We start from the raw sequence: 26798 nt of genomic DNA, 5'->3' as shown, positions 1-26798 counted from the left end.
TATTTCTTATACGTGTATAGATATACTTGACTTCAAAGAAAGTTTCTTCAATTTACTGACCTTGACATATATTTGAGGTAGTTCACTTAAGTCTTTGGGTTCTTTAATGAAAACTTCAATTATCCATAGACTAAAATGTTATTATTTGTACACGGTAATCAGTTTTTAAAACCATATTGGTAAAAATTCATTCCAATAGCAAAACATCTATCATGTTTTAGAACTAAGATATTCATCTGGCCCCATGGGCCTCTTGTATCTCTGTAAACCAATTAATGTATGAGTAATGATGGAAATCCCAGGAACTTTTAGCTGAAAAACTATGGTATTTACAAAATGTTTATGTTATATAATACATGAAGCGGATATGGATTATATACATGAAGCCAGTACAGCACAACAAGTGTCTGTATGTTACTGGGAACAACTCCACAAGATTGGTGTCTCTCCACCACCACCATTAATCCAGACTGTGATTGGGGAGACTTGTATTGAGCCAGAGACATTGTGTAGAGAATTAGTAGCTCAGCAGATTCTCAGAATATGCTATGTGTAAGGGATGACTGCAATGGCGCTGTCAGCCAACATGTATCGGTGCAGCACGATGACTCGTCATCGGGAGGAGAACCGGAGGTGTCATCATGAGGTCATCAATGTTACAGTGTGTGTGGCGACTCGTGTGATGTACCACCTGTAGGTTCAGGGAGGGGCAAACATTTACAAGAATAAGATTTACGTACAACTGCCATCATGTAGAATTAACAGGAGTCCGGGTGTTGTATATTCTCTATATACCCAGGAAACAGTAGGTAAGGTATTACTGATCATATTCAGGCCATCCTGTCTTCTCAACATTTAAAATTTTTGTTGATGTCTTTCTTGGACAATCTTCCATGTATCTTAGGTCTAATATGACTTTAAATTCAAATTTGAAAATAGAATATTTCTGAATTCGGATTTGAAAATAGAATGTTTCATTGATATTGGAAATTTGTTATTTATATCTTTGATTTTCACTTCTGCCTGATTTCCAATGCATAAAGTGCCTTTTATTTTGATATCAAGGGTGTTAAAAGATTGAAAAAAAGGAGAGAGAAAAAGAAGAGAAATTTGAATTTGGAAACCCTTTTTTGTGGCCTCTAAACACCAGTTTTTGGCCCATCCCTTTCTGTGATGCATATATTGCTTAAATCTTAGACAGGCTAGGGAAACTGAGACAAGTGCAACAGAATCTCTTTAAAACATCACTGGGACATATACCAATTCTTACTAGGGTTGACCCCTGCACATGCTTCCCCGTCTCAGGAGTTAAGCATACATGTATGTCCACTTTTTATAGAGTCTCCAAAATAACATGCTTTAGATCCAAAGGACGACATGCCATAATATACGAAGTGTAGTTAAAGTGTCAGGATTGAATGAATGCACATCAAATGAGCAAAACCAAATTATGCATATCAGCATTATTTCTCATGTTCATATATAATTTTTATTGATAGAACAATCCTCCAGATTCTGATATAATACATCAGTTAATTTTAAAAACCCTTTGTAGCTTAAATATTAATTGTACTGATATCAAGTTGAAACATAAAATTTCTTGATGTGATTTAAGGAAAAAGATTTCTCAATTGAGACTAAATACAATGTATAAGAATAACTGGGTAGTTTTATCTTTGGTTGCCATGGTGACAATGTCGGACAAAATCTCTGTGACAGTTGATATGTAACATGGAATCTTTGGCAACAGACTTGTAGCTAATGACACTCACAGAAAAAAGTAAAAGACATCTACAATTACTGGTCTACCTTACTTATTTATTACATATTGGCATAGCAAACTTCCTTTGGGTAATGAAACCTGCAATTGGCAATTACCGAGCAGTAACTTTGGCAGGTGCTTGCATTTCTACACCAGTAACAAATATTCACTGTCAAATTAGATAGGTAAAATTTGGTCAGATCTGCTTTGTAGTTTGGCTGATATAGACGATATAACCTTTTATAAAAGTCTTGGTACGATATAAAATGAAGCCTATTGTAGTTTGTTCCAAGAAATATATTCTCTTAAACATTGGACACTAACATGCTGTAGACCTCCATTGTAGATATATACACAAATTGTTTGGTACATTGTACTATAGAGCAGTATGTACTGAGGGTACAAATCTTTACATGCAAAAATATCAAAATGGAATAAGTTTGTTTATTTAATTTCAATACAAATGAATATGCAAGTTAATTGATTTCATTAAAGGCCCATTACCTTTCTGGAGCAAAATATAAAGGTTTCTTAAAAAACATAAATAACATCAGAAAATGCATACCGATGACCTAAAATAAGGTTACGACACCAAACAAATGCAAGATTTCCTGCGTAATATATGAAAACAGTGGCGAGTCAATTCGCTGTTTTGCCGTCTGGCGCAGTGATAATCAACCTGCGCGCGGTATTTAGGACGACGGCGGGAAACATAATACGACCCGCGTTATGAAAATAAACATTTTATTTATTTTAATCAAATCGTTCAGAAGGTGATGATAAATGTAGTATTAACGGTAAGTTAATAATTTTTAAGACTACAAAATTATCGATCTTGTTTTACATTCCCATTTTAACACTATTTTCTATACTGTCCTTTATACGTCAACCCTAGACGGCTCCTTTTTAACTCTATCTTGGAACTTGACAATGATATACCACTGACAACACAAACATTTTTGCAAGGCTCTGAAAGACACGATATAAACATTAACAAAGCTATATTGGATAAAGTTCAGTGCTTTGTCAGAGATACCAATAGATTTCAATAGATTTCGCTGATTTTGTTGAATAGATTTCGTTGAATTCGTTGAATATCTTGTAAAATCATTTTTTTTTTCTATTTGTAATGATATGAAGTAGGAGACATTTTGTATATGATGTTTATCAATATCTAGCTTGATGTTTTAGGAAATCATCATCATTAAATAAATATAGCAATTAAGATTATTTATGTATATATCAATATTAATTTGTATCTACTGTTAATATGTAAGGAGAGGGCGTGTATAGGCATGTTGCCTGTTGCCCAATTCCAATTGTATGTAACATCTGACAATAAAATATTCTGAAATGAAAATCAGAAAATGCATACCGATGACCTAAAATAAGGTTACGACACCAAACAAATGCAAGATTTCCTGCGTAATATATGAAAACAGTTGCGAGTCAATTCGCTGTTTTGCCGTCTGGCGCAGTGATAATCAACCTGCGCGCGGTATTTAGGACGACGGCGGGAAACATAATATGACCCGCGTTATGAAAATAAACATTTTATTTATTTTAATCAAATCGTTCAGAAGGTGATGATAAATGTAGTATTAACAGTAAGTTAATAATTTTTAAGACTACAAAATTATCGATCTTGTTTTACATTCCCATTTAAAAAATTAAAAGCCGTTTCGGAAAGGTAGTGGGCCTTTAACTCCTGAGGACTTAACAACTGGAACTTTGCATGGTTTGGTTTTATGAGTTTAATGTCCTATTAACAGCCAGGGTAATTAAAGGATGCATGTGCCTGATTTAGATGGTGGAGGAAAGCCAGAGAACCTGGTGAAAAACCACTGAGCAGTGGTCTGACATGGGATTTGAACTCGCGACCCAGAGATGGAGGGCTTTTGGTAATATGTCGGAACATTTTAACCACTTGACCACCACGGCCAATTTCAGGGGTGACTGGGTAAAATAAAAAATCAATCAGCTGATGCTTTTACACCATCCTACCATGAATTAGTAGGGTATAAAAAACTTAAATATTCCCCTAGTTTTTTTTTTGTAGTATGTCGCTTCCGGAATGTCATATTGAGGCAGATAATTTATAGCTATTTTAGTTTGAATTTTTTCTAGCATCATACTCCGTAAGTGTGTCTAGTGTTTCTGCTATCAGCCATGATTGATTGTAGATGGATGTGTACTATAGTAGATACCGTATTCGACCCAATAAGCGCCCAGGGCGTTTAAAAAATTGAAAACTTAAGGTGCTAATAAGACATAATTATTGCAAATCTAGAGAGTTTTGTGTAGTTTTTGTCTTAATTTATGCATGGGCAATTAAAATCGAGGCCTCAGAAGCGGGAGGGGCGTTTATAGGGATATGGGCGCTAATTGGGTCGAAAAAGGTAATGTACCACCACTTATAACTAATTAAAGATGGAGGTAGCAGAAATCTATGTCAGCATTGCAGGCCCATATGGCCTCTTACTATTCAAATGTAGTGGAGCAGAACACGTGATCTCTAAAATCCATGCCTTTGCTCTAATCAAACGCTTTACCTTTGACCTAATAGTCTTACAATAAGCTGATTATCATAACCAAGTGATATAGTGTACGCATGGCTCTATAGGTATGGCCTCTTAGTATTTATCATTTGTGATTCTCAGGACTGCTAGCACAAAATATGGTTTCTTTGTATAATTCGGGTGTAATCTAACAGTACCAGATTTTATATTATAACAAGCCTTGCCCACCTATCGTGTAGTGAAGTACAATTTATATTGTCCAGAAAACACCTCCTGAACTACTGGTTGAATTTCAATGAAACTTTACAGCAATGTTTTAGATGTGATTGCAGATTTTCTATAGTCAAAATTTTAGTTGTCATGGTAACCTAGTCACCAATGGCTTCCAGTTCTAGTTCTTTGCTGTTACTGGATAAATCATACCAAGGTTACCAATATTTTGAACGTGCTGGACAAGCAGTATCTCATATTTAACCACTACGCACCCTAATTTCTTAAATGCTCAAATAAAATTAGCCTTGAAGTTTATGAAATTCACATGGAATATGGTATTCATATATGTATTTGCAAAAGCACAATTGGCTGTGGTGTAAGCCTTGTGTGGTAGACTCTATACCATATATCTGGGGATGAATTCTGTGTTGTCACTATACATTATGTGTTAACTCCCAAGTGACTCTGTCTGTCCAATCTATAGTAACGGTGACGATGTCATGCCTAATTTAATTCCATACCCACCATTTCACTGGTGTGTTACGTAAGCTGTACGTAGTCTCTCATGAATTAAAGAAGATGTTCTGTCTACTATAATTACGTCGAACAGTTGAACAAGTCTACACTGTCAAAAGCAGGTGAGTTGCTCTGAATTGTATTGTTTTGTCTTTGAACTTCATTGCTGTTAGGAATTAATACACTACAGATAATGATGTAGGTTTTCATTGGTAGTCAAGTTGCTCTAAGTAGCTTTGTATTATAACTTCATGAGTTGCTCTGACTTGAAATTGTATTAAAATTTAATCTTCATGAGTTGCTTTGCATTACAACTTAATTGTTAGTTGAGTTTCTCCGAGTTGCTTCTAAGAACTTTGTGAGTTGCTCAGAGTTGCTTTGTATGAGAACTGCATGAATTCCACAAAGTTGCTTTGTATTGGAACTTCATGAGGTGCTTTGAGGTGCTTTTTATTAGAACTTTGTGAGGATGTTTTATATTAGATATTCATTGCTATTAAGAGACTTTAAAATTAACTGTTCCATACTGCTTAATATTGAGGATTCCCCAGCTTGGTCATAGACATTTGACATAATTATCAAACTTTCAATAGAAAGGGTAAAGAAGAGAAAGCAGAAAAAAATATGTTTCATTTGACTGAAGTAGATCTATCTGTGGTGGGTGTGGTGCCATGATCAGACACCTGGGGATAGAAGGATGGAGTATTCCAAAAGGAAACATTGCTGAGATTTCACATTAGATTTCCCTTTCTATGAAACTGAAAGTGGATCAATCTGCCATTTAATATTAATCTAAACTAAAGACTTACAGAATCTTTCCCTACAAAGAGGGTGTAACAACGAAATTTGTCACATTCTCATAGGGGAATAATTCTTTTTCTCCTATATATAAAAAAGAAGAAGATGAGACAATAACCTTTAAAAGAAGCATTTTTACCGTGATATGAACATGTTCCGTCGATCGCAAGTCAATATTGATGACATCATCAACAATGTATGCCATGGTTACATAGCATGACGTCATGAAGCATGATGTTATGACATCATGTAATTGTTTTACCAGAGCTATATCTTACGCTTGAAGTTGACCGAGAAATCTTTCGCAACTAAAACCGGTGACAAATCTTTAAGAATGGTTGGAGAATTCTCTATCAGGAAGTAGAAATATTGTCTTGAAGTCTTTCATTTAATATATGTTCAGATAGGCATTATGGACAGGACCTTTTTGCCCTTGTTTGCTTCCATTCTTCTTTATTAGAATGTTTTTGCTAACATGGACAACTAAAGAGCATGGCTACGTACAAATTAAATCACATTGTTTTAAAAAAATTAATGGTACTTTATTATTAATCAATAATCAATGATCAGTGTTAATTTGCATTGTAGCAAAAATATATGTAAACATTGCATGTTATTGCTGTTAATCAATGGGAGTGTGTGTTGTGGGAATTACATCATGTTCAGTTTTATGTGTGTTACATTGATGGAAATCTACACATTTAATGGCCATTCTCCCTATCTTCAGAGATGGAACTCTACACATTTAAAGGCCATTCTCTCTATTGTCAGAGGGGCACACTTCAGTCATAGCACAACAAAACGGGCAAAAACATCTTTTATTGACTTTTGATATCAGGATCATGAATGCTCTTATTTGGTCTGACAATGATGGTATTCTGGATTTATTTCATGAAAAAATTATTCTTCAATATACAGTCAATTTTTTCCCAAAAGATAAGTGAAGTTAGAATATATTGTAAACCAATTGCAATTAAACATTCATTCAAGGGCTCTAAATTTCGCGATTTCCAATTCAAAACTGATTGACTATTAGTATAAAATACCTTCCAATATGAATTAGCCAGATATGAATTCGCAAAGATAAACTTTCCCAAATCTACTTTGATTGTTAAAATCGCAAAAGTAAATTGTACCTGAAAAAAAGTTGGCTTACAGTGCTTTGTTGCATTTTGGATCTGTATTCATGGACTTCTCTCATTGAACAACTTCCTTTCCATACTATGATGCCATGAGAAAGACCTGATGTTTGACATACATGTACATATGTACTAGCATGTTTAATGACCTTCAATAAGGACGTCTTCATGAATATGGGGAATAGATACTGAATTCATAAGTTTGATCAGAAGCTTTAACTGGAACAAGTAGCTGACTATGACCTTGACCTCTGTTCAATGTAAATGGGTCAAATGATTGCTTCCTAGTACAATCAGTAAGCGCTGATCTTGAAAAGCATGAGGTGGTCTATTGCCAAACCAGCCAGAGATTATAAAGAATTGTTTATATTAGTCAGTGAGGTAAAGACATTATTACTCTGATAGCAGGAAAAAAGTGGTTATAATGTTGTGGCCTGACTATAAAGGAAGCATGGAAAGTAATAGTTTATAAATATCAAGTCAAAGAAATATAAGTTTGCCATTGTGATCAGGAAACCTAAGGCAACATAAAATTGTATCAGTCATTGATGTTTTAGCATTTCATATCAGAGCCATGTAATTAATTGTTACCAGTATGTATGAAACCCTACATCAAACAAAACAGCCGTGAGAGATAACTAATGATGTAGTGGCAATTTAGTTACTTCTATTAATTTTGTGTGTTTATCAGGGAAATAAAATCTGGTTGGTATTAATTGCTACAGATCCTGGATCTACCGTATTTCACCGTAAATAAGACCTCCTCCCCCACCCACTCAGAGAAGAAATAAAGGTCAAAAGTGGGGGGGGGGGGTCGATCTGATTTCCAGACAACATCAATCTAGAAGGTGACACCATCTTGGATTTTTGAACGTCATATATGTTTAACAGTTGCAAGTCAGACGGTTAAAAATCTAGCAATATTTTCTTACAAAAGTAAAGATGCATGAATATAAAATTCAATCAAATGTTATGAAAAATTAAAATGTATTTACAGTACCGGTAGGCCTTATCACAGAAAGAGAAACTGACTATTTTTAGGTCATCTGATCCATCTGTCACATTTTGAACTTCTTCTCAAGTTCTACCACTGCAATTTAGCTGAAATTCACGTGAAATGACACTGACATGGTCCCGACAAAGTGTAAACTTTTTCGGGTCGATCCGAAATCCGAGATGGCCACCACAGCCGCCATCTTGAAAACACATGAACTTCTTCTCAAGTTCTATCTTGAAAACACATGAACTTCTTGTCAAGTTCTATTGGTGCGATACTGACATGGACATGACAAAGTTGTTTTTTTTCCCCGAAATCCAAGATGGCCGCCATCTTGAAAACACATTTTGAACTTCTTCTCAAGTTCTACTGGTGCGAATTGGCTGAAACTTGCTTGAAATGATCCTTACATGGTCCCGTCAAAGTGTTGTTATTTTTTGGGTCAATCCGAAATCCAAGATGACCACCACAGCCGCCGTCTTGAAAACACATTTTGAACTTCTTCTCAAGTTCTACTGGTGCGAATTGGCTGAAACTTGCATGAAATGATCCTTACATGGTCCCGACAAAGTGTTGTTATTTTTCGGGTCGATCTGAAATCCAAGAGAGCCGCCACAGCTGCCATCTTGAAAACACATTTTGAACTTCTTCTCTAGTTCTACTGGCGCGAATTGGCTGAAACTTGCATGAAATTATCCTGACATGGTCCTGACAAAGTGTTGTTTTTTTTCGGGTCGATCCAAAATCCAAGATGACCACCACAGCCGCCATCTTGAAAACACATTTTGAACTTCTTCTCAAGTTCTACCGGTGCGATTTGGATGGAACTTGCATGAAATGATCCTAACGTGGTCCTGACAAAGTGTTGTTACATCTCTGGTTGATCCCAAATCGAAGATAGCTACCATGACACTATATCTAATTAATTTCCTATATGATTATTGCCAAGGTAGTCAGATGACCGTTAAGGCCCTTGGGCCTCTTGTTTTTAAAACATTTCTGCATGAGTCTCACGGACATTCATCACTGAATGAGGAGGCGGGAAATGAACCAAAATAACAATATTTTTATTAATTCCCGTAATTGGGTAGAATCTCTATACCACATTCCTTATTCATTTGACCAGTAACTAGTGACCCACACTTGGCCAAGGTGGCTGAGTGATTAAGATGTTTCAACATAGTAACAAATAATAGGAGTTTACCTTTGAAAATGACAATTTCCTTTAAATCAATACTAGTCATAGATTTCTGCATGGATTGTAACCAAATTTGGCCAGAAACATCCTTGGGGGAAGGGGAACAGAACTTGTATAAATTTTGGCTCTGAACCCCCGGGGGCAGGAGGGGCGGGGCCCAAAAGGGGGAAAAGAGGTAAATCCTATCAATCGCTACTTGTCCTAGAGTTCTGTATGGATTGTAACCAAATTTGGCCAGAAAAATCCTTGGGGGAAGGGTAACAGAACTTTCATAAATTTTGGCTCTGACCCCCCCCAGGGGCAGGTGGGGCGGGGCCCAGTAGAGGAAATAGAGGTAAATCCTATAAATCGCTACGTGTCCTAGAGTTCTTAATTGATTCTAACCAAATTTGGCCAGAAACATCCTTGGGGGAAGGGGAACAGAACTTGTATAAATTTTGGCTCTGACCCCCCGGAGGGGTGGCGCTCAATTGGAGAATTAGAGGTAAATATTGGAATTTCTTCAGAAAAGAAACAATGAACCTGTGTTTAGAACATTACTTGGTATTACAAACCAGGTGAGCGATACAGGCCCTCTGGGCCTCTTGTTACCAAATTTGGCCAGAAACATCCTTGGGGGAAGGGGAACAGAACTTGTATAAAAATATGGCTCTGAACCCCCGGGGGCAGGAGGGGCGATGCCCAATAGGGGAAATAGAGGTAAATCCTATAAATTGCTATTTGTCCTAGAGTTCTGCATGGATTGAAACCAAATTTGACCACAAACATCCTTGGAGGAAGGGAAATAGAGTTTGTATAAATTTTGGCTCTGACACCTGGCGGCAGGAGGGGCAGGGCCTAATAGGGGAAATAGTGGTAAATCCTATAAGTCGCTAATAGTCATATAGTTCTGCTTGGATTTTAACCAAATTTGGCCTAGAAACATCCTTGGGGTTAACAGTATTCGTATGTATTTTGGCTTTGACCCTCTGGAGCAGAAAGAGTGGGGCCCAATAGGGGAATTAGAGGTAAATATTCAAATTCCTTCAGAAAAGAAACTATGAACCTGTATTCAGAACATTCCTAGGCATTACAAACCAGGTGAGCGATACAGGCCCTCTGGGCCTCTTGTTACATTTAAGAACCTGTGAGAAGTTTTATCTAAGTGATAAGACCAACAAAATTGATTAAAAAAAATTCAAGAAAATCTTCTACAAAGAAATTTTATAATAATGATATATATATTTCTTGATGATCAGTTTTGAGATATAGTCTGTGTCATGCATTTTGTTAGATACAAATCTCTACAAAACAAGAAATGTGATGATTTATCCTTATACTTCAAAGGCGATATGGTATAGACATATCTACTGGAATCAGTCTGGCAGATATTGTTAATTTTACTACTGGAAATCACCTTTAAATATGCTGATTCAGCACACGAATTGCTAGTCAATTTAATCTTAAAAGGGGGAGTGGCATTTCCATAATGTCCAAACCACAGAAAAAACTTGATTATACTTCATAACTCCAAAGTGGTATACAGTTTTAGTCAATATAGCACTTACATACTCTAAAGCTTGTGGGAAACATTGTCTGTCAAGACCCATGGTTGATCGCACAACACTACGCTGCACTTATATAATTATAGCGTACATAGTGTACCGGGTAGTGCAATCAACCAAAAATAGTCCCCAATGATGGTGGGATGTGGATTCCTAGAAAGGTTTTATAAAAACAATAACATGCATACCTGTAACAATGGAATTGGTTGAGAGGAGAATTCTGTATTGTTGAGTGATATCATCTCTAATGTGTTATGGATGATTTATCAACCACCCCCTGCTGTGAAATTAAAATGTCAAAAATCTCAGTACACTGTACCTCACTGTAAAATATGGATGGTTTTCGGTTCCTGCCAGTCCCATTTTCTACTAGTTCAGTGTGTTCAATGTGAGGCATTGCTCCAATTTTAGGTGAAGGCCGATTAAAGATTGGAATGTTTGCCGTGGTTCCATCTCAGACAAGTCTTAAAGATTTACACAATGGTACAAAGGGATTGGTTTTACATCTGAAATCTGTCTGGTATTATCAGTGTTCTGGGAATGGCATTGAAAATTTACATCCTCTTCAAGCCAATCCTGAAAGCAATTCTTTAAATTCTTTTATTATTTCCACCCAATAATCAGTTTTGATGAAAATAAAGAATCTTTTAAAATCATCCTTTACACTCTGTGAGTGGAACTCTGTATTGACAATATGTTAATTGTGCTACCTTTTTAACATTTAACACAAATTCAATGGAACAAAAGGTACCAATTTGTCGTGAGACTGCTCAGAATGTAATGTGTTTTGAGTTGTATAAAATAAAAAACCTTAGCAATGCCCTGAGACTGTTCAGAATGTAATGTGTTTTGAGTTGTATAAAATAAAGAGTACCAATGCCCTGAGACTGCTCAAAATGTGTATTGTTTGGATAAAAAATATTTTTCTCTATTTTTTATTTCAATGTTTCATATAAGCAGTAAAAGGAAATATTAATGTTTGCTGAAACTCGAGCATTTCTTCTGATAGTTTCGCAGTTTACAAACAATAAAGAAGTTGGTATAAATATACAGATAACTGCATTTACAAGGAAAACAATAACATTGTACATTGTTAGAGATTTAGGTTAATGTTGTGTAAATTGTTTCTCTCGCCATTTCCTTGTCCTATAAATTCTGCTGCGATATACACAAAAAATATTGATCGTGACATAAAGTGTAGTGTAGGACGTACATTATATGTCGTGTATGTTGCTGATAATACAATCTACGTCGACCTTCAAAAAGAAAAAGTAGGCCTGAAAACGTACTGTATTACTGCAAACTAAATGGGGTATGAAACATATACTCTAATTACAGGAAATAAAAAAAACGATTCTATCTGAACTAGATTGTCTCTTTATATTCAAGGAAATGTTTCAAACAAAATACTACAACTACTTATCAGAAAACGTAAATGATTCGTACATAATTTTTACCGTAATAGCTAGCGGGAATGACATTGAACAAGTCATTATTGCACCAATTATTGACCGCGATTGCAGGTAGGGCAAAAAAAAACCTGATGAGGGGTGATATAATTGCAGTGCCTTTACCGTAACTGCTGAAGATCGTTTCATCTGAAAATCAATAAGATTTCTGATAAGCAACCTATGACCAACCAGGGATGAGATATTTTGTTTGGACCAGTAGAAAATGTTTTTCGTGTTCTCGCTCATCGATTGCCAAACTTGTACAATTTACCGAGGAGTTCAATTTACTATAACATAACTCTTGTATGGTTTTAGACCTATCGACAGTGTGCTGGGATTGATACAGACTCAATATTCCAATTAGGTTTATTTTGCCAAAGTATGGTATGACTTATACGCTGTGATTTACTTGAAGGCTGAAGCAGTAATGGATTTGTAGTCTATATGTAGTGATTTCCAGGTCAGCTGGATGCTTTTTGTTTTCAAAGATTTTATGTTTGGAAAAATCAAAATGCTTCCGGATTCACAAAATTTAGGTATGGTGATATATATATTATTGTGCTTTGAGAAGGAAATTGAAACACCTGATAGAGTTGTATATTTGTCTTCTTTGTTTGTAAATGATTTAGCATTGGAACTTCTTAAATGGTAATTCAGGTTTTGAAAGTTAAAAGTCAAGTTATTGTTGTATAATGTGTTATATGAGCCGGAAAGAAATTACAAAATTTAAAAGCTCTCAAATGAAATATTATACATTTGAGGATGCTTCATTGCTAAAGGAGACTATAAATACTTGGTAATTTTCCCGAAAGATTTGAAATTTTAGGGAGATTTATTAAGTCATTTACATGTATTATGGTACACTCTAAAAAAACTGTTAAAAATGTAAACCATTATGAAGGTCAAGATATCAATATCTGTTTGATTTGAATGAAGGGGGATGTTGTAGAATTCATTATATTTTAAAGTCTAGTTTTTGAGTTACCAAGAAATTTTGTCTCTCGCGAAAATTAAGTTATTTTCAGAATATATTTAAAGGGACAATTCAGTCTTAGAGAACAATAAAATTTGTACATTTATAGGAAAAAATCCAGTTCTAATGGAAATTAGATCGGTCGGTTTTACTGTGATATGCCAGAGAAGCCCATAGTGGTGAAATGAGTGTGAAACGTTCAAACTCGCTTGCTGTCCGCCATTACACATTGTGGTCGAACATCTTGTATGCCGAACCCTGTCCCTTGCTCGTAGAGTAATGCTACTTTTGTCTAGAACTGCTCAAATCCCTCTGACAGTAGTGTGTTTACCTTATTAGTTGAATTGTCTTGCCTAAAAAATCATTTTATCACCTTTTCAGTGGTTATGTAGTTCATTTGTTGACGTGCCTGCAGGCTTTGTCTCTGATATGGGTACAGCATACATATTGTACCTGCTTAATCGTATTGATCAACGATTTGTAATTACAATGGTATCAATTAAAATACTTAACAATGTCGTGGAATTTGTCAGTGTTTTACGTTATATGTTTCATAGGAAATGTAGAACAATACATTTATGCTATATTTTGCTTCTTGGTTATATAAAAGAATTAACCTAAGTGAATTGTCCCTTTAAGATGTAATATACATATATATTATAATATATTTAACATATCAATAACTTATTTGTAATGTATTTATTTATCAAAATCATTTAAAAGCTAGGACATAGTGTGTAAAAATGTATAGTACATGTTTCAGTTTAAGCCTAGCTGATAGTTCCATTTTTGGTTAGATTCTGTGTCACCTATCTACACTTTCTGTGTCACCTCTGGAATTACGTGTTTGACTCACAGGTGTACCAAGGTCAAGGTAGTGTATTGTACCATAAATAGGTCACTGTAACCTAGTTATCTGTAATAAATTATGTTTTATTCTTTATATTTATCTGCTGTTAATTTGGAAAGAGTTCAATATCTGTTGGCGGTGGCTGGGTGTTAGGGTTAGTGGAGGGCTGTAATATATATATATATATATATAATATATATATAATATATCATTGAAATATCTAGTTTAAACTTAGAAATAAATATCACGTGTAGAATTAACAGGAAAAAATAATAAATCATGTGTTTACCTTTGTTTCTTCCTCAGGAAACATGAAGATCTGTACTGGGAAGGACAGCTGTGTGATGGAGGATAAAACCGGCCTCCCCGGGGGTGAGGACCCCCTTGGGGAGGGGGAAAAACCTCTATCATTTATTGCGCCTCCGAAGGGCAAGAAACGGGTCAGACTTTCCCTGGAGGCAGGCGGAGGTGAAGATTATCCAGAGGACGACATGGATGAATTTGAAAATGATGCTGATGATGAAGCATACGATGATGTGTTTTTACCCAATGATTATAGGGATCAGGTAAGTAATTTTTATACATTATTGCAAATAAATTGGGAAAAGCTACTTGCAATTTACAGGTCTATAACTTCATTATTGTCCATGTTAATGTTTAATGATATGACATCATTTCATTAAAATATACCATAAGAAAAGATAAGTAAATGGATTTTGTGGTAATTTCATCTGTTCATGGTCTAACCGTGCAGTGGATGTCTCATTCATGTCATGATGGCTCAATCTTTTTGTTGTATTAATTTACATAAACGCTGACTGATGGCTTCTCCTAGACACATATCCTTATAACACCCCTGCCCCTGTTCTAGCCTCCCCCCCCCCCCACCTCAAAGTTAGGGGTATACACTGGTTTTGTCCAGACAACTCCCCTGAACTTCTCAGTTCAATTAAACTTGGCAGTAATATTTGGGATTTGGATTTTTTTGATTGCTGTGGTACTAGGTCATTGAACACAGGTTTTTAATGAAAAAAATTGTCTGGACAACTACTCCCACATTACTGTGTCAATTTCAATGACACTTGGCAGTGTTGTTGTGGACCATATGTGTCGTAGTGCTATTGCAGTGACCAGACACTTCACTTTCAGCAGGTTTTAGAATTTGTTTAGATAACTCCTATAGCTCCAAAACTACTGGATCAATTTCAATGAAACTTGGCAATCATGTGTCGATGCATGGGCATGTATATTTTCGTTTTTCAAAATTTTGGTCCCGACTTATGGTGTCTCCTTGACACCTGTCCTGATTTGGCCATGACTCTTGATGTCCATGACAATTGTCCTTATTTGGCCCGGTCTCTTGGTGTCTCCTTGACACCTGTCCTCATTTGGCCATGACTCTTGATGTCTCAATGACACTTGTCCTCATTTGGCCATGACTCTTGATGTCTCCTTGACACATGTCCCTATATGACCCTGCCACTATCTGGGCCGACTTCTGCCATTAACCTCCTAATCACCTTAGCAACCTTTTTATTACTTCAGATTTAGGTATCATAGTTTCTTTCTCTCCTTTCAACATTGATAACACCTTGGTTACCAAGATCCTGACAGGCTTATGTAGGTTATCAGGTTTTAATGGTTAATCAATCAACTTTCTCGATATTTGAGAATTTAGTGTGTGATACCTTCATTATTGGACAAGCTTTAGCCTTTATGAGATAAAAAAAGTGCGGCCAGGTCAAAGCATTGATTGGGTGGAAAGCACTTTAAGGCCAGACAAGTATGAAACATATGATAAACCCTACTTGGCCATATTACACAATGCTATGTGGAGAAACTTACGGATGACATGTTGTCATCATAAATACATTACCAGCTGTTTAATTTCCCAAATGTGTATTTGATAGTGGAGAAGATATTTCAGGAGTTGGCATGGTGTTATTTGATTGGAGCGATAAAGATATTGATTTTTGTTTCCAACTTTCTAGTTTACCAAGTAAAGTTATCCCTGTTCTAGTAAAATTAAAAAAAAAAAAAAAAGTTTTGATTATTCCACAGAAGTTTTGGATAAAAGTTTCCCACTTGAGGTAATGGAAGTGACAAAACACAAAAAAAATACTTTCATCATCTTAAGCAATATATGTATATAATAATAAAGCAGCTCACTGGAACTAGGTCACTGTGACCTTGACATCAATAAACTCAATTTCAGTACACCAACCTGAAAGAAAAACCGTCTGAGCCAATGGTACAGTGTCCATTGTTCAGGGGCCATCCAGCATCAAATTTACCTTTTCATAGACTTTGTAACCAGAAGACACGTACGGGTCATGGTACTGGGCCTGTAGTATTTCAATATGAAGCTGAAGGGCTATAAAGTTTTTTCTTTGATTGGATATCATAAGTCACAGCATTTTCCACAATAAAGTTTGACTTAAAATGTTATTTTATAAATCACAATTTCCTTGTCAGTTGAATAATTCATAACAGGGGTATGCTAACTTGTTCAATATTGTTTTTTGCATTAAAAGTCAAATTAGTTACATTTACAGGATTTGATTTTAATAACAGCTCATAAAATATTATATAATTTATTCTGTGATATATATGCAAATTGGCAATCTGATTTAACAGCTTTAATGGTTCTGGATCAGATAGATGGTAAAGCACCCTGGCTTGTGCTCATAGTGTCTCAGGTTTGAATCCCAGTCTGGCCATGCCTTTTGCTGCTAATATTACATTTGATACCTGTCACCAAACCCTTTTCTAATATTGATGGTACCTTAAGTAGGGTGATACCCGGGTTGTGTAATGAATGAATCTTTGCTGCGAAGAGAGGGAAGAGAGTTCTGGTAGGTTAGATCGCTGGTGACCAGATAAATCAATTGGTAGAGCTAACTATAGTGTTCTGACAGAAGGGTCATGGGTTCAAATCTCGAAAACGCCGTGTTTTTTTCTGCTTCTGCTTCACAGCATTGTATAGGTTTTCTTTTTGAAAAGTACAAACATTATAGATTTTTTAGTAAAACTCAGGTAACCTCTTTCTTTTGTAGATTTAAGGCTTCTGTGTGAATATTGATTAACGGATGGGATTTCATGGCTCAGTGATATATAGGATAATTAAATTGATACGAGAATATCAGAATGTTCTATGGGATCTGTTATCACAGCTAATCTCTATGTAACATGTACCATGTTGTACATCACTCAAAACGTATTGCCAGTACATATATGGCTTCTCTAGACCGTCTAAGAATGGATTGCCAGAAAATGAAATTTACCAATCTGCACTTGAACTTGAGCTGTCAGCATTTATGCCTTTAAAGCTGTTTTGGTTAATTGTTTGTCAAGGGACATTATTAGTCATTGACATGGTTATTCAGCGTTTAGATTCGTTATATTTTAATGGACACTTGGGACAATTACACGTAAATTAACTATTGCAATTTGCCTTTTGTTGCCATTCTTTGGTCTAAACAGTATACAATTTTGACTCTTTAGCCATGTAGATGAAAATTTATATTATCTTATGAATGTCTTTAACCATTCTTTCAAGATTATAGGGTACAGTTAAGATATATTAACAGTTTAATCTCAATAACTTGGGAGTCTAAAATCATTTCAACATTGGTCGTGTAGTGTGTCCTTGGGTGAATGGGTACCACGTTCATTGGTTGAATAACCTTGACCATCTTTCAAGGTCACTGGGTTGAAAAAAGGATCTTGCCATTTCACAAACTTTAAACTATATAGCAATCTTTGAACCTTTGGCAAATTCTAACCTTTAATGGACCATTAAGACTATGGCAGAACTATAGTCTCTAGTTTGACTCTTTGACATTGGATTAAACTGAACTATATAGTGTTAAATTGATCAATATGTTGTGATTTCCTGGACTGTCTGGTCTGTGGGGTCCCTGGGGTCCAATTCCACTACCCAAAGACAATCTGAAGATATTGGCAGATCACTCCTGAGTATGCTTTGATTACACTAGATACCATTAATACACCGATAGTTTTTTAGGTTGATCAGCGTTAAAGGGCAAATGCTACTCACATTTGTTTAAGTTCATCGATTAAAGTGAAATGTCAATATAAAGGTCACGAGTATGTGGAAGGGGGTTCCTTATTGATCTTACCGCATTAGTTTGTATGCTAGAGAATAGGTTAACTGTCTCAATACTTTAACGTATTGGCACTTGCGTACAACAATGACAGTCTAGAGGGATTGCAGTGTATTCTAACTGATATATGTACCACTAAGCAAGGTTTACAAAAATATATTGTATATTAATAAAGGGGCTACAGTAGCCACTAACCCTCCACTCCATAATTATAAGTACAATTTCCAGGTACTGATCATAGGTCAGTGGTTTTTCTTTGGGTACTCTGGCTTTTCTCCATCTAAATGTTCCCCTCGGTTAAAACTACAAAAAGTCTTGAAATAAATTTATTAAGACAGTTTCATATGCTTGAGCAATTATCTATATATATGTGTATTGTTTTTGAGTGACCTTCAGTATTAATCAAGGTCATGATTGGCTGAAAATAATGCTCTTAATCATCAAAGAGACCTAAAATTGAGTATTAAGTAACATGATAAGTAAGTGCGACCAAAATTGATCAAATAATTGACTTATATTGTACATTCAAAATCACATTGAAATTCGTTTTACTGTTTGGATTTTAATAATTGGAATGAAGTCAACTTCTAAACATTAAAAAAAAATGAATGAATCAAAATTAAATGTTTTACCAAACTTAAATAATACAAGACAGTAATTATTTGATTTGTTGATATTTCACCAAAAAAAAACTGGAGCTGACATGTATTGCAAGAGAGCAATGCTTTGTCTGTGAATCTAGAATGAAAGATGGGAGAGGGGGATGAATTTAGAATGAAAGTGGGAGAAGGGGAGATGAATCTAGAATGAAAGATGAGGGAGGGAAAGTGAATCTACAATGAAATGTGGGGGAAGAGGAAGAGGTGAATACTCTAATTACCAGCATGCCTTGGGGTAGGAGTGGGGTGAAATGAGGTGAGGAGAATTTATTTAGTTCATTTTTAAGCTTAACAGGGAATGGGATTGGTGAATACTCTAATTACCAGCATGCCTTGGGGTAGGAGTGGGGTGAAATGAGGTGAGGAGAATTTATTTAGTTCATTTTTAAGCTTAACAGGGAATGGGATTGGTTTCTTAAATATAGAATGAACACGGAGAGGGGCTATTTGGGTAGTATTTTGAGTACAACAGAGGGGGAGGTGGCTGAAAATATGTACTCTTGAAAAGAACAGAGAATGGTGGAGGGGGAGAAAGACATGGAGGGGGGAGAAAGACATGGAGGGGGGGGAGAAAGACATGGAGGGGGAGAAAATATGTACTCTTGAAAAGAACAGAGAAATGGAGGGGGGGAGAAAAGACATGGAGGGGGGAAGACATGGAGGGGGGGAGAAAAGACATGGAGGGGGGGGAGAAAGACATGGAGGGGGGGAGAAAGACATGGAGGGGGGGGGGAGAAAGACATGGAGGGGGGGGGGGAAAAGACATGGAGGGGGGGAGAAAGACATGGAGGGGGGAGAAAAGACATGGAAGGGGGAGAAAGATATGGAGGGGGAAAAAGACATTGAGGGGAGAGAAAGACATGGAGGGGGGAGAAAGCAATGGAGGGGGGGAGAAAGACATGGAGGGGGGAGAAAGACATGGAGGAGGGAGAAAGACATGGGGGGGAGGAAAGACATGGAGGGGGGAAACATGGAGGGGGGAGAAAGACATGGAGGGGGGGAGAAATGGAGGGGGGAGAAAGACATGGAGGGGGGAGAAAGACATGGAGGAGGGAGAAAGACATGGGGGGGGGAGAAAGACATGGAGGGGGGAGAAAGACATGGAGGGGGCAGAAAGACATGGAGGGGGAGAAAGACATGGAGGGGGGAGAAAAGACATGGAGGGGGAGGGAGGAGGGAGGAGAAAGACATGGAGGGGGGAGAAAGACATGGAGGGGGGAGAAAGACATGGAGGGGGCAGAAAGACATGGAGGGGGGGAAAAGACATGGAGGGGAGAGAAAGACATGGAGGGGGGAGAAAGCAATGGAGGGGGGGAGAAAGAACATGGAGGGGGGAGAAAGACATGGAGGAGGGAGAAAGACATGGGGGGGGAGAAAAGACATGGAGGGGGGGGAGAAAGACATGGAGGAGGGAGAAAGACATGGAGGGGGGAGAAAGACATGGAGGGGACGATTTACTTATTATGTTTGAGTACATGTGGCAGGTATAGTGTAGCATTAAGAGAAGTGGTCGTGTAAAGAATGCCATTATGTAGACTGTTGATGAAGATATCATGTCCAGAATCACATTTATGACAGAAGAGAGGAATGTGAGGAGTAGGTTTCTGATACACCTGTAGATATCTTACCTGAGATAGACAGGTAGACATTCTCTAGAATGACTTTGTCTGACGGAGGCTGGCTGTAACTTACTACATATACACAGTCTCCGCTTGTACTCCCATTTCTGTGTTTTATTTTTCCGTAGTATTCGTTGTTAAAGTCTTCTGTTAGTCAGAGCAAGCTTATATCATTAATTTAATTGCAGTTTGTTTATTTTGGAAACATTTTTTTATAATTAACAGAATTTTATTTGTTTAAGAATTAACACTTTGTGGTAGCTAGACAATTTCTTGCTGTGTAAAACTTCATTCATGGGATGATTGTGTGAATAAGTGCCTACTGGAGACTAGTTAATTAAGAGGCTGCTGGACTAACCGAGACAGAATGTTAACTTCATGGATATTGGGCTTACAGAAAGTTTGTGGATACTAGGAAGCACTACTTAACGTAGGAGCATACATATGGAATGCACATTTTAAAAGGTTTGGTTATTTTTTTATCTTTGTTTTATTCTTCAATTACCTACAGTGCTGACTTTGCCATAAATTGAGAATAACAAATAATTAGTGTCTTAATCATAATCCATCTAAGCAAATAATTAAAAAAAAATTAAAAAAATAAAACTGAAGCAGAGACATGATAATAATGATTTACTTTTTCTTTTAATTTTAATGTTTGTATATGGAAATCTTCTTGTAAGATTAAAGATTATGATTTCAGAAAAAAATGACAATATGGGTGTAGTAATTTCAGGAACGATTTACTATTTTTTAAATGTAACTGTAAATGTAAATAAATAAAATATTTCCTATATATTTTCTCGGCAACGTTATTAGTGTTTCGTCATTTGAAACTGACGTTAACAATTTAAAGTGGTTGAAGCAACGTTGGCTAAATGTCATGCATTTACTTTATATTCAAGAGAAAAATGTCGACGTTTGTCCAACGTCGACGAAACGTAAGAAATCTGACTGCGACCTAGCAGACTGAAAATGACGTCGGACCAACGTAACTCTGCTTGCTGGGTACATGTCACATCCCAACGAATCACATTAACAATGCTATGTATGTCCCTAGTTGTGTTTGAGACATCCAAGAATGAGTGTTTCGGTAGCCATCTTTGAAGACCAAAAGTTAATTTTAACAGCGAATCAGAATTGCCGAATTTCACCGGAAAATGATACCAGCTGTCTGATTGGGTGTTAATATTAACTTTCAGTCTTCAAAGATGGCTACCCAAACACTGATTCTAGGATGTCTCGAACATAACTAAGAACATAGTAGCATTAATGTGATGAATTGGGATGTGACATGTATTAAATTGAGTGCCATATATTTTCTTTTAACTGTCAAGACCTCTTTGGTCCCAATTAAACCTACAGAAGTCCTACAATCGCTGTCGCCAGATTTGTACTACAATCCCCGGCTTTTCATGAGCAGTAGGTAGCTGACCATAAAAGGGCGATCAGTCAAAATTTTGAGCCTGCGATTATGGTCAGTTTTAGCGGACTAGTTACCAAGGTCACAGTCCATATTGAGGCTGTTACCAAGGTGACAATCCTTACAGATGATATTGGTTTCAATGCAGGTAACAGTCTTTTAAGACTTTCAACATTTCATATATACATATCTAAATCTGATTTCAAAGGTAACAATTACTCCTTTATAGATTTTGGATTAGGATGGTAAACCAAGGTAACTGGCCTAACAATAATTGTGGTAACCGCCTATCTTTGATTAGGTTAGCTTCCATCAGTCAAGTTGCAATATCCTTAGCAGATTAATAGCATTATATCATAAAGAAAATTAATGGGAAAATAAGTGTTAGAAAACAAAGTGTAAATGTATTGATTACACGACAAGTTTATGAGTGTTGTTATGACAGTCTGACGATATACGTCCCCATTAACCTCCTTGGTTACCCTTCCATGTCCATTATCTCCTGCTCGCTCAACAATCCCCAGACCCACTCTTGGATTTCTGTTTTGAAAGATCATATATGTCAAATGAGAAAGAAAGAAGAGTGTGTTATGATTGGTTGACTCTTTTCCAGAAACACTACTGTACATCATTTTTGTTGTCTATTTATTGATATTTGTCGGTGTGAGCCGTCTGGCTTTGGATGATGTTTCAGGATTTTGGCTAAATCGGGGATGAGGGTTTGACCTCCAGGGTGACCTCTGTATATATATAATACATGACATAGGAAAGTGATGCTGAGTTGAAGAATGCCTTTTTCTGATAGACCTAAGTCTTGTCATCGTTTCGAGAATAAAGGAAATCTCCTTCATTAAAATTATCAAAGCATTATAGAATCAAGGATCAATGTTTATTGCTAATTTTGGTCCTGATTTCCAATCATGAATACTTTCCGTTTAAGGTTCTTCCAACAAAATAATAGTTTGTCGAAAGAAAATTTTTTGTCTCTTGTATTTATAAGGAGAATCGAGAGTAACAGAAATTCAGATTGCTTATGTATTAGATCATGTGCTGTATGTGAAGTTAATATGACAGAAATGATTTCACAAAGAAAACAGTTACTTCTAATTCATCTTTTCTTGCTGAAAAAATATGCAAGTATTCCTAAATACGATCAAACCTGTGTGTAAAAACCACCCCAGGGACAAACTAAATGATACTCGACTTGATCACTATACACAGGTCAGATAGTGTTGGAATGAACCATCTGGGTTCAATGATAATGGTCTATGTAGGCAGGTGGTCTTTATACAGAGGTGGTCGATATAAGATTTTTGTATGGAATAAATGAGAGTTAATGGTTGTATATGAACTGTATACAATTTATAAATTATCATGATGACATCACATGTTTTAATGCATGAAAATCACTGAAAAGGCTCTCAACTGCCTCTGTCAAATTTCTCTTAATATCACTTTTTCTTTTCTTTTTTTTTGCCTAACAATTTAATGGAATATGGCATTAATAGGGTTCGACTCTATTGCAATATGATATATTTAACAAATATTGGGGAAAATGCATGTTTTGCCATTCATTTGCTACGAAATATGCAATGACTCCTAAGTATACTATTGGAGTTAACAATAGCATCAGGGGTTTGTAAAAATACGACTGTTATAATGAGAATAAAGTCAACGATTGGCACGACCAACATGTAAAATCTAAAGCTGTGTGAATTATGCATTGTTCACATGGCTATTTCTACAGTGCAGCTCCCCAGTCCAGGGAATCTATCAATGTATTGTGGTATTACATTGTACCACAGAAATCTGGAAAGGAATATCATCAATGGTTTTGTAGGAAAAAAAGGAGTTATTGAGTTATTGACATTATATAAATATACAGTTAGCATCTGGTAACTGCCCCACATAGGCATTGTTTGCTAACATATATGGCATTAGCATTGTACATTGAAACTTTATGTAGGATATGATTTTTTTTTCTTGCTGACTTCTCCATTTTCACAAATTTAGTGTTCTCACCTATTAGAAAAGCTGCGGGTTTTGTCCCTTGGCTGAGACACAAAAAATGTTTGTGCTCCTGTTAAGCATTCTGTATGTAAGAGGACTATGGTGGATGGCTTGCCCTCTGTATTATATGACTGAGTGGGGTGTGTTGTTTGGTATCTTTGGCAGTATGTTTCAGTGAGATAGCACTATAAAAAGAGCAAGAGTACATTTTCTACAAGGGGATACAACACAAACATACCACAGCCTCCCAAAATCATACTGTAATCACCATAGGCAACACACATCAACTAAAGGAAGGGTTGTCCGTAAATGACCTTAGCTGTTATAGCGTTTGATGTTTAAGTATAATCAACAATCACTGAATTATACAAATTATTGTAAACTTATGACTACTATAAAGCTGGAGCAGAACAAAAATCTAGTATAACTTGTATTAATATCCCACTAAATGAACAAATTTTAAGAGTAAAAAAAAATTCTGAAACAAAAACAAATTTTTTTTACGATGCATGTTTAATCATAATTTTAAAACTGGTACTCCTCATTATTGGTTATATTGTGATGATATAATAAAGCGCATGGCTGATTACTGGGGCATCTTGTAGTCCCTACCATTGGAAGCAGGGAAATATTACAGATATTCTCTCTATCTACAGGGAAATTGATTCCTGCAAACATTACATATTTGTGGAATTATGTATCCTTGAGCTAGATTCTATGTCCCATAAATCAAATTATACTCGGTGAAAATATGATTAGAAGGCAACGATTAATTACATGTTTTAATCAAGTGTTATTAGGACCAGATACTGGCTCTCCATGTCCTGACATCAGCATTTGTAAACGTGATGAATTTTATCGTTAACTGTAAATAATTAACAGGTAATATTTATGTTTTATAGGCTTTCATGGATTTTTTTTATTTCTCTGCATCAAGACATAATTATTTTATTACATAACTGCAAGCAGAGTAATTTTTTTTGTTTTACCTTATCAAGTGCCGGAATGTTTCAAAACATCTTGTAACTTGTTATATGTGATATGCCCAAATGGTCTTTTAAACAAAAATTTGATGCTACTTAGAAAAACAGTAAAAACAATTATTATTGAAATTGACATGAATAATTTCTTTTAAATTATGTCTATATAGCTACAGAATATAATACAAGCTGCTTAAATAGGTCTGTTATCCATGTAAGAATTATTGGGGTTTTAACTTCTTCAAAAATTTCAATGAATCAATGGTTCATAATGAAAAAAATATAGGTCTTTCAAGTAATTTTTAAAAACAAGAGTTGAAATTTTTAGGTCACCTGACCATAGGTCATGGTGACCTATTTGGTTAGTCTTTTGTCCGTCGTCGTGTGTCGTCCATTAACATTTTTCTTGTGAACGCAATAACTTGAGTAAATAAAAACTGATCTTAATGAAACTTTGTATGTAGACTAACATTGGAAAGATCTCGGACGAATTTGAAAATCAGCGTGATTCAAGTGTAATTTACAGAGTTATAGCCCTTTGCACTAATAATCATAATTTGACCTTGTGAAAATGATAACATTAGTAAATATGAACTGAGCTAAATGAAACTTCATATGTAGACTAACATTGGAAAGATCTTGGAAAAGTTCCAAAATCAGGGTGATTCAACTGTAACTTACAGAGTTATTGCCCTTTGCAATGATAATAATTGAACCTTGTGAACATGATATTTATTACTTGAGTAAATATGAACAGAGCTTTGTGTAACTTTGTATTTAGACTAACATTGCATAGAAATATCTCAGACAAGTTCAAAATCAAGTTTGATTCAATAGTACTTTAAGGAGTTATTGCCCTTTGCACTTATAATTATTATTGGACCTTGTGAATATGATAACTTGAGCAAATATGCACCACGCTTAATTTAAACTTTGTATGTAGAAAGATAGTAAATGACATAACTAATTTTTATCAAATATCATGTGACCGTTAAGGCCCATGCATGGGCCCCTTGTTAGCCCACCATCATCAGATGGTGGGCTATTCAAATCGCTTTTTGTCCGTGGTCCGTTGTCCGTCCTTCCGTCCGTCCGTCCGTCCTTCCGTCAGTTAACATTTCTTGTTACCGCTATTTCTTGGAAAGGGCTGAAGGGATCTCTCTCAAATTTCAAATGTAGGTTCCCCTCCGGCCCTAGTTGTGCATATTGCATTTTGGGACCGATCGGTCAACAAGATGGCCGCCAGTCCGCCATCTTGAATTTTGATAGTCAAAGTTTGTTACCGCTATTTCTCAGAAAGTACTGAAGGGGTCTCTCTCAAATTTCACATGTAGGTTCCCCTAGGGCCCTAGTTGTGCATATTGAATTCTGGGACCGATCGGTCAACAAGATGGCCGCCAGTCCGCCATCTTGGATTTTGATAGTTAAAGTTTGTTACCGCTATTTCTCAGAAAGTACTGAAGGGATCTCTCTAAAATTTCATATGTAGGTTCCCCTAGGGCCCTTGTTGTGCATTGCATTTTGGAACCGATCGGTCAACAAGATGGCCGCCAGTCCGCCATCTTGGATTTTGATAGTTAAAGTTTGTTACCACTATTTCTCAGAAAGCACTGAAGGGATCTCTCTCAAGTTTCACATGTAGGTTCCCCTAGGGCCCTAGTTGTGCATATTGCATTTTGGGACTGATCGGTCAACAAGATGGCTGCCAGGCTGCCATCTTGGATTTTGATACTTAAAGTTTGTTACCGCTATTTCTCAGAAAGTACTGAAGGGATATCTCTCAAATTTCACATGTAGGTTCCCCTAGGGCCCTAGTTGTGCATATTGCATTTTGGGACTGACCGGTCAACAAAATGGCCGCCAGTCCGCCATCTTGGATTTTGATAGTTAAAGTTTGTTATCGCTATTTCTCAGAAAGTACTGAAGGGATATCTCTCAAGTTTCACATGTAGGTTCCCCTAGGGCCCTAGTTGTGCATATTACATTTTGGGACTGATCAGTCAACAAGATGGCCAACAGG

The 26798-nt window shown here is 36.2% G+C and overlaps 1 protein-coding gene across 1 annotated transcript in view; it reads left to right on the top strand.

Annotated features, from left to right (window-relative positions):
- Positions 1 to 655: 655 nt before the first annotated feature.
- The window catches only part of LOC138327704 (uncharacterized), a 108578-nt gene continuing 82435 nt past the window's right edge, over positions 656 to 26798 (top strand). The window contains 2 exon segments of the mRNA XM_069274014.1: positions 656 to 809; positions 14267 to 14526. Of these exon segments, the coding sequence (XP_069130115.1) occupies positions 14272 to 14526 (255 nt within the window). The 5' untranslated portion in view covers positions 656 to 809; positions 14267 to 14271.

Source organism: Argopecten irradians, chromosome 7 (genome assembly GCF_041381155.1).
Source record: "Argopecten irradians isolate NY chromosome 7, Ai_NY, whole genome shotgun sequence".
Classification (NCBI taxonomy): domain Eukaryota; kingdom Metazoa; phylum Mollusca; class Bivalvia; order Pectinida; family Pectinidae; genus Argopecten; species Argopecten irradians.
The sequence above is the reverse complement of the archived record's forward strand: the minus strand, read 5'-3'. Positions and strand labels throughout refer to the sequence as shown.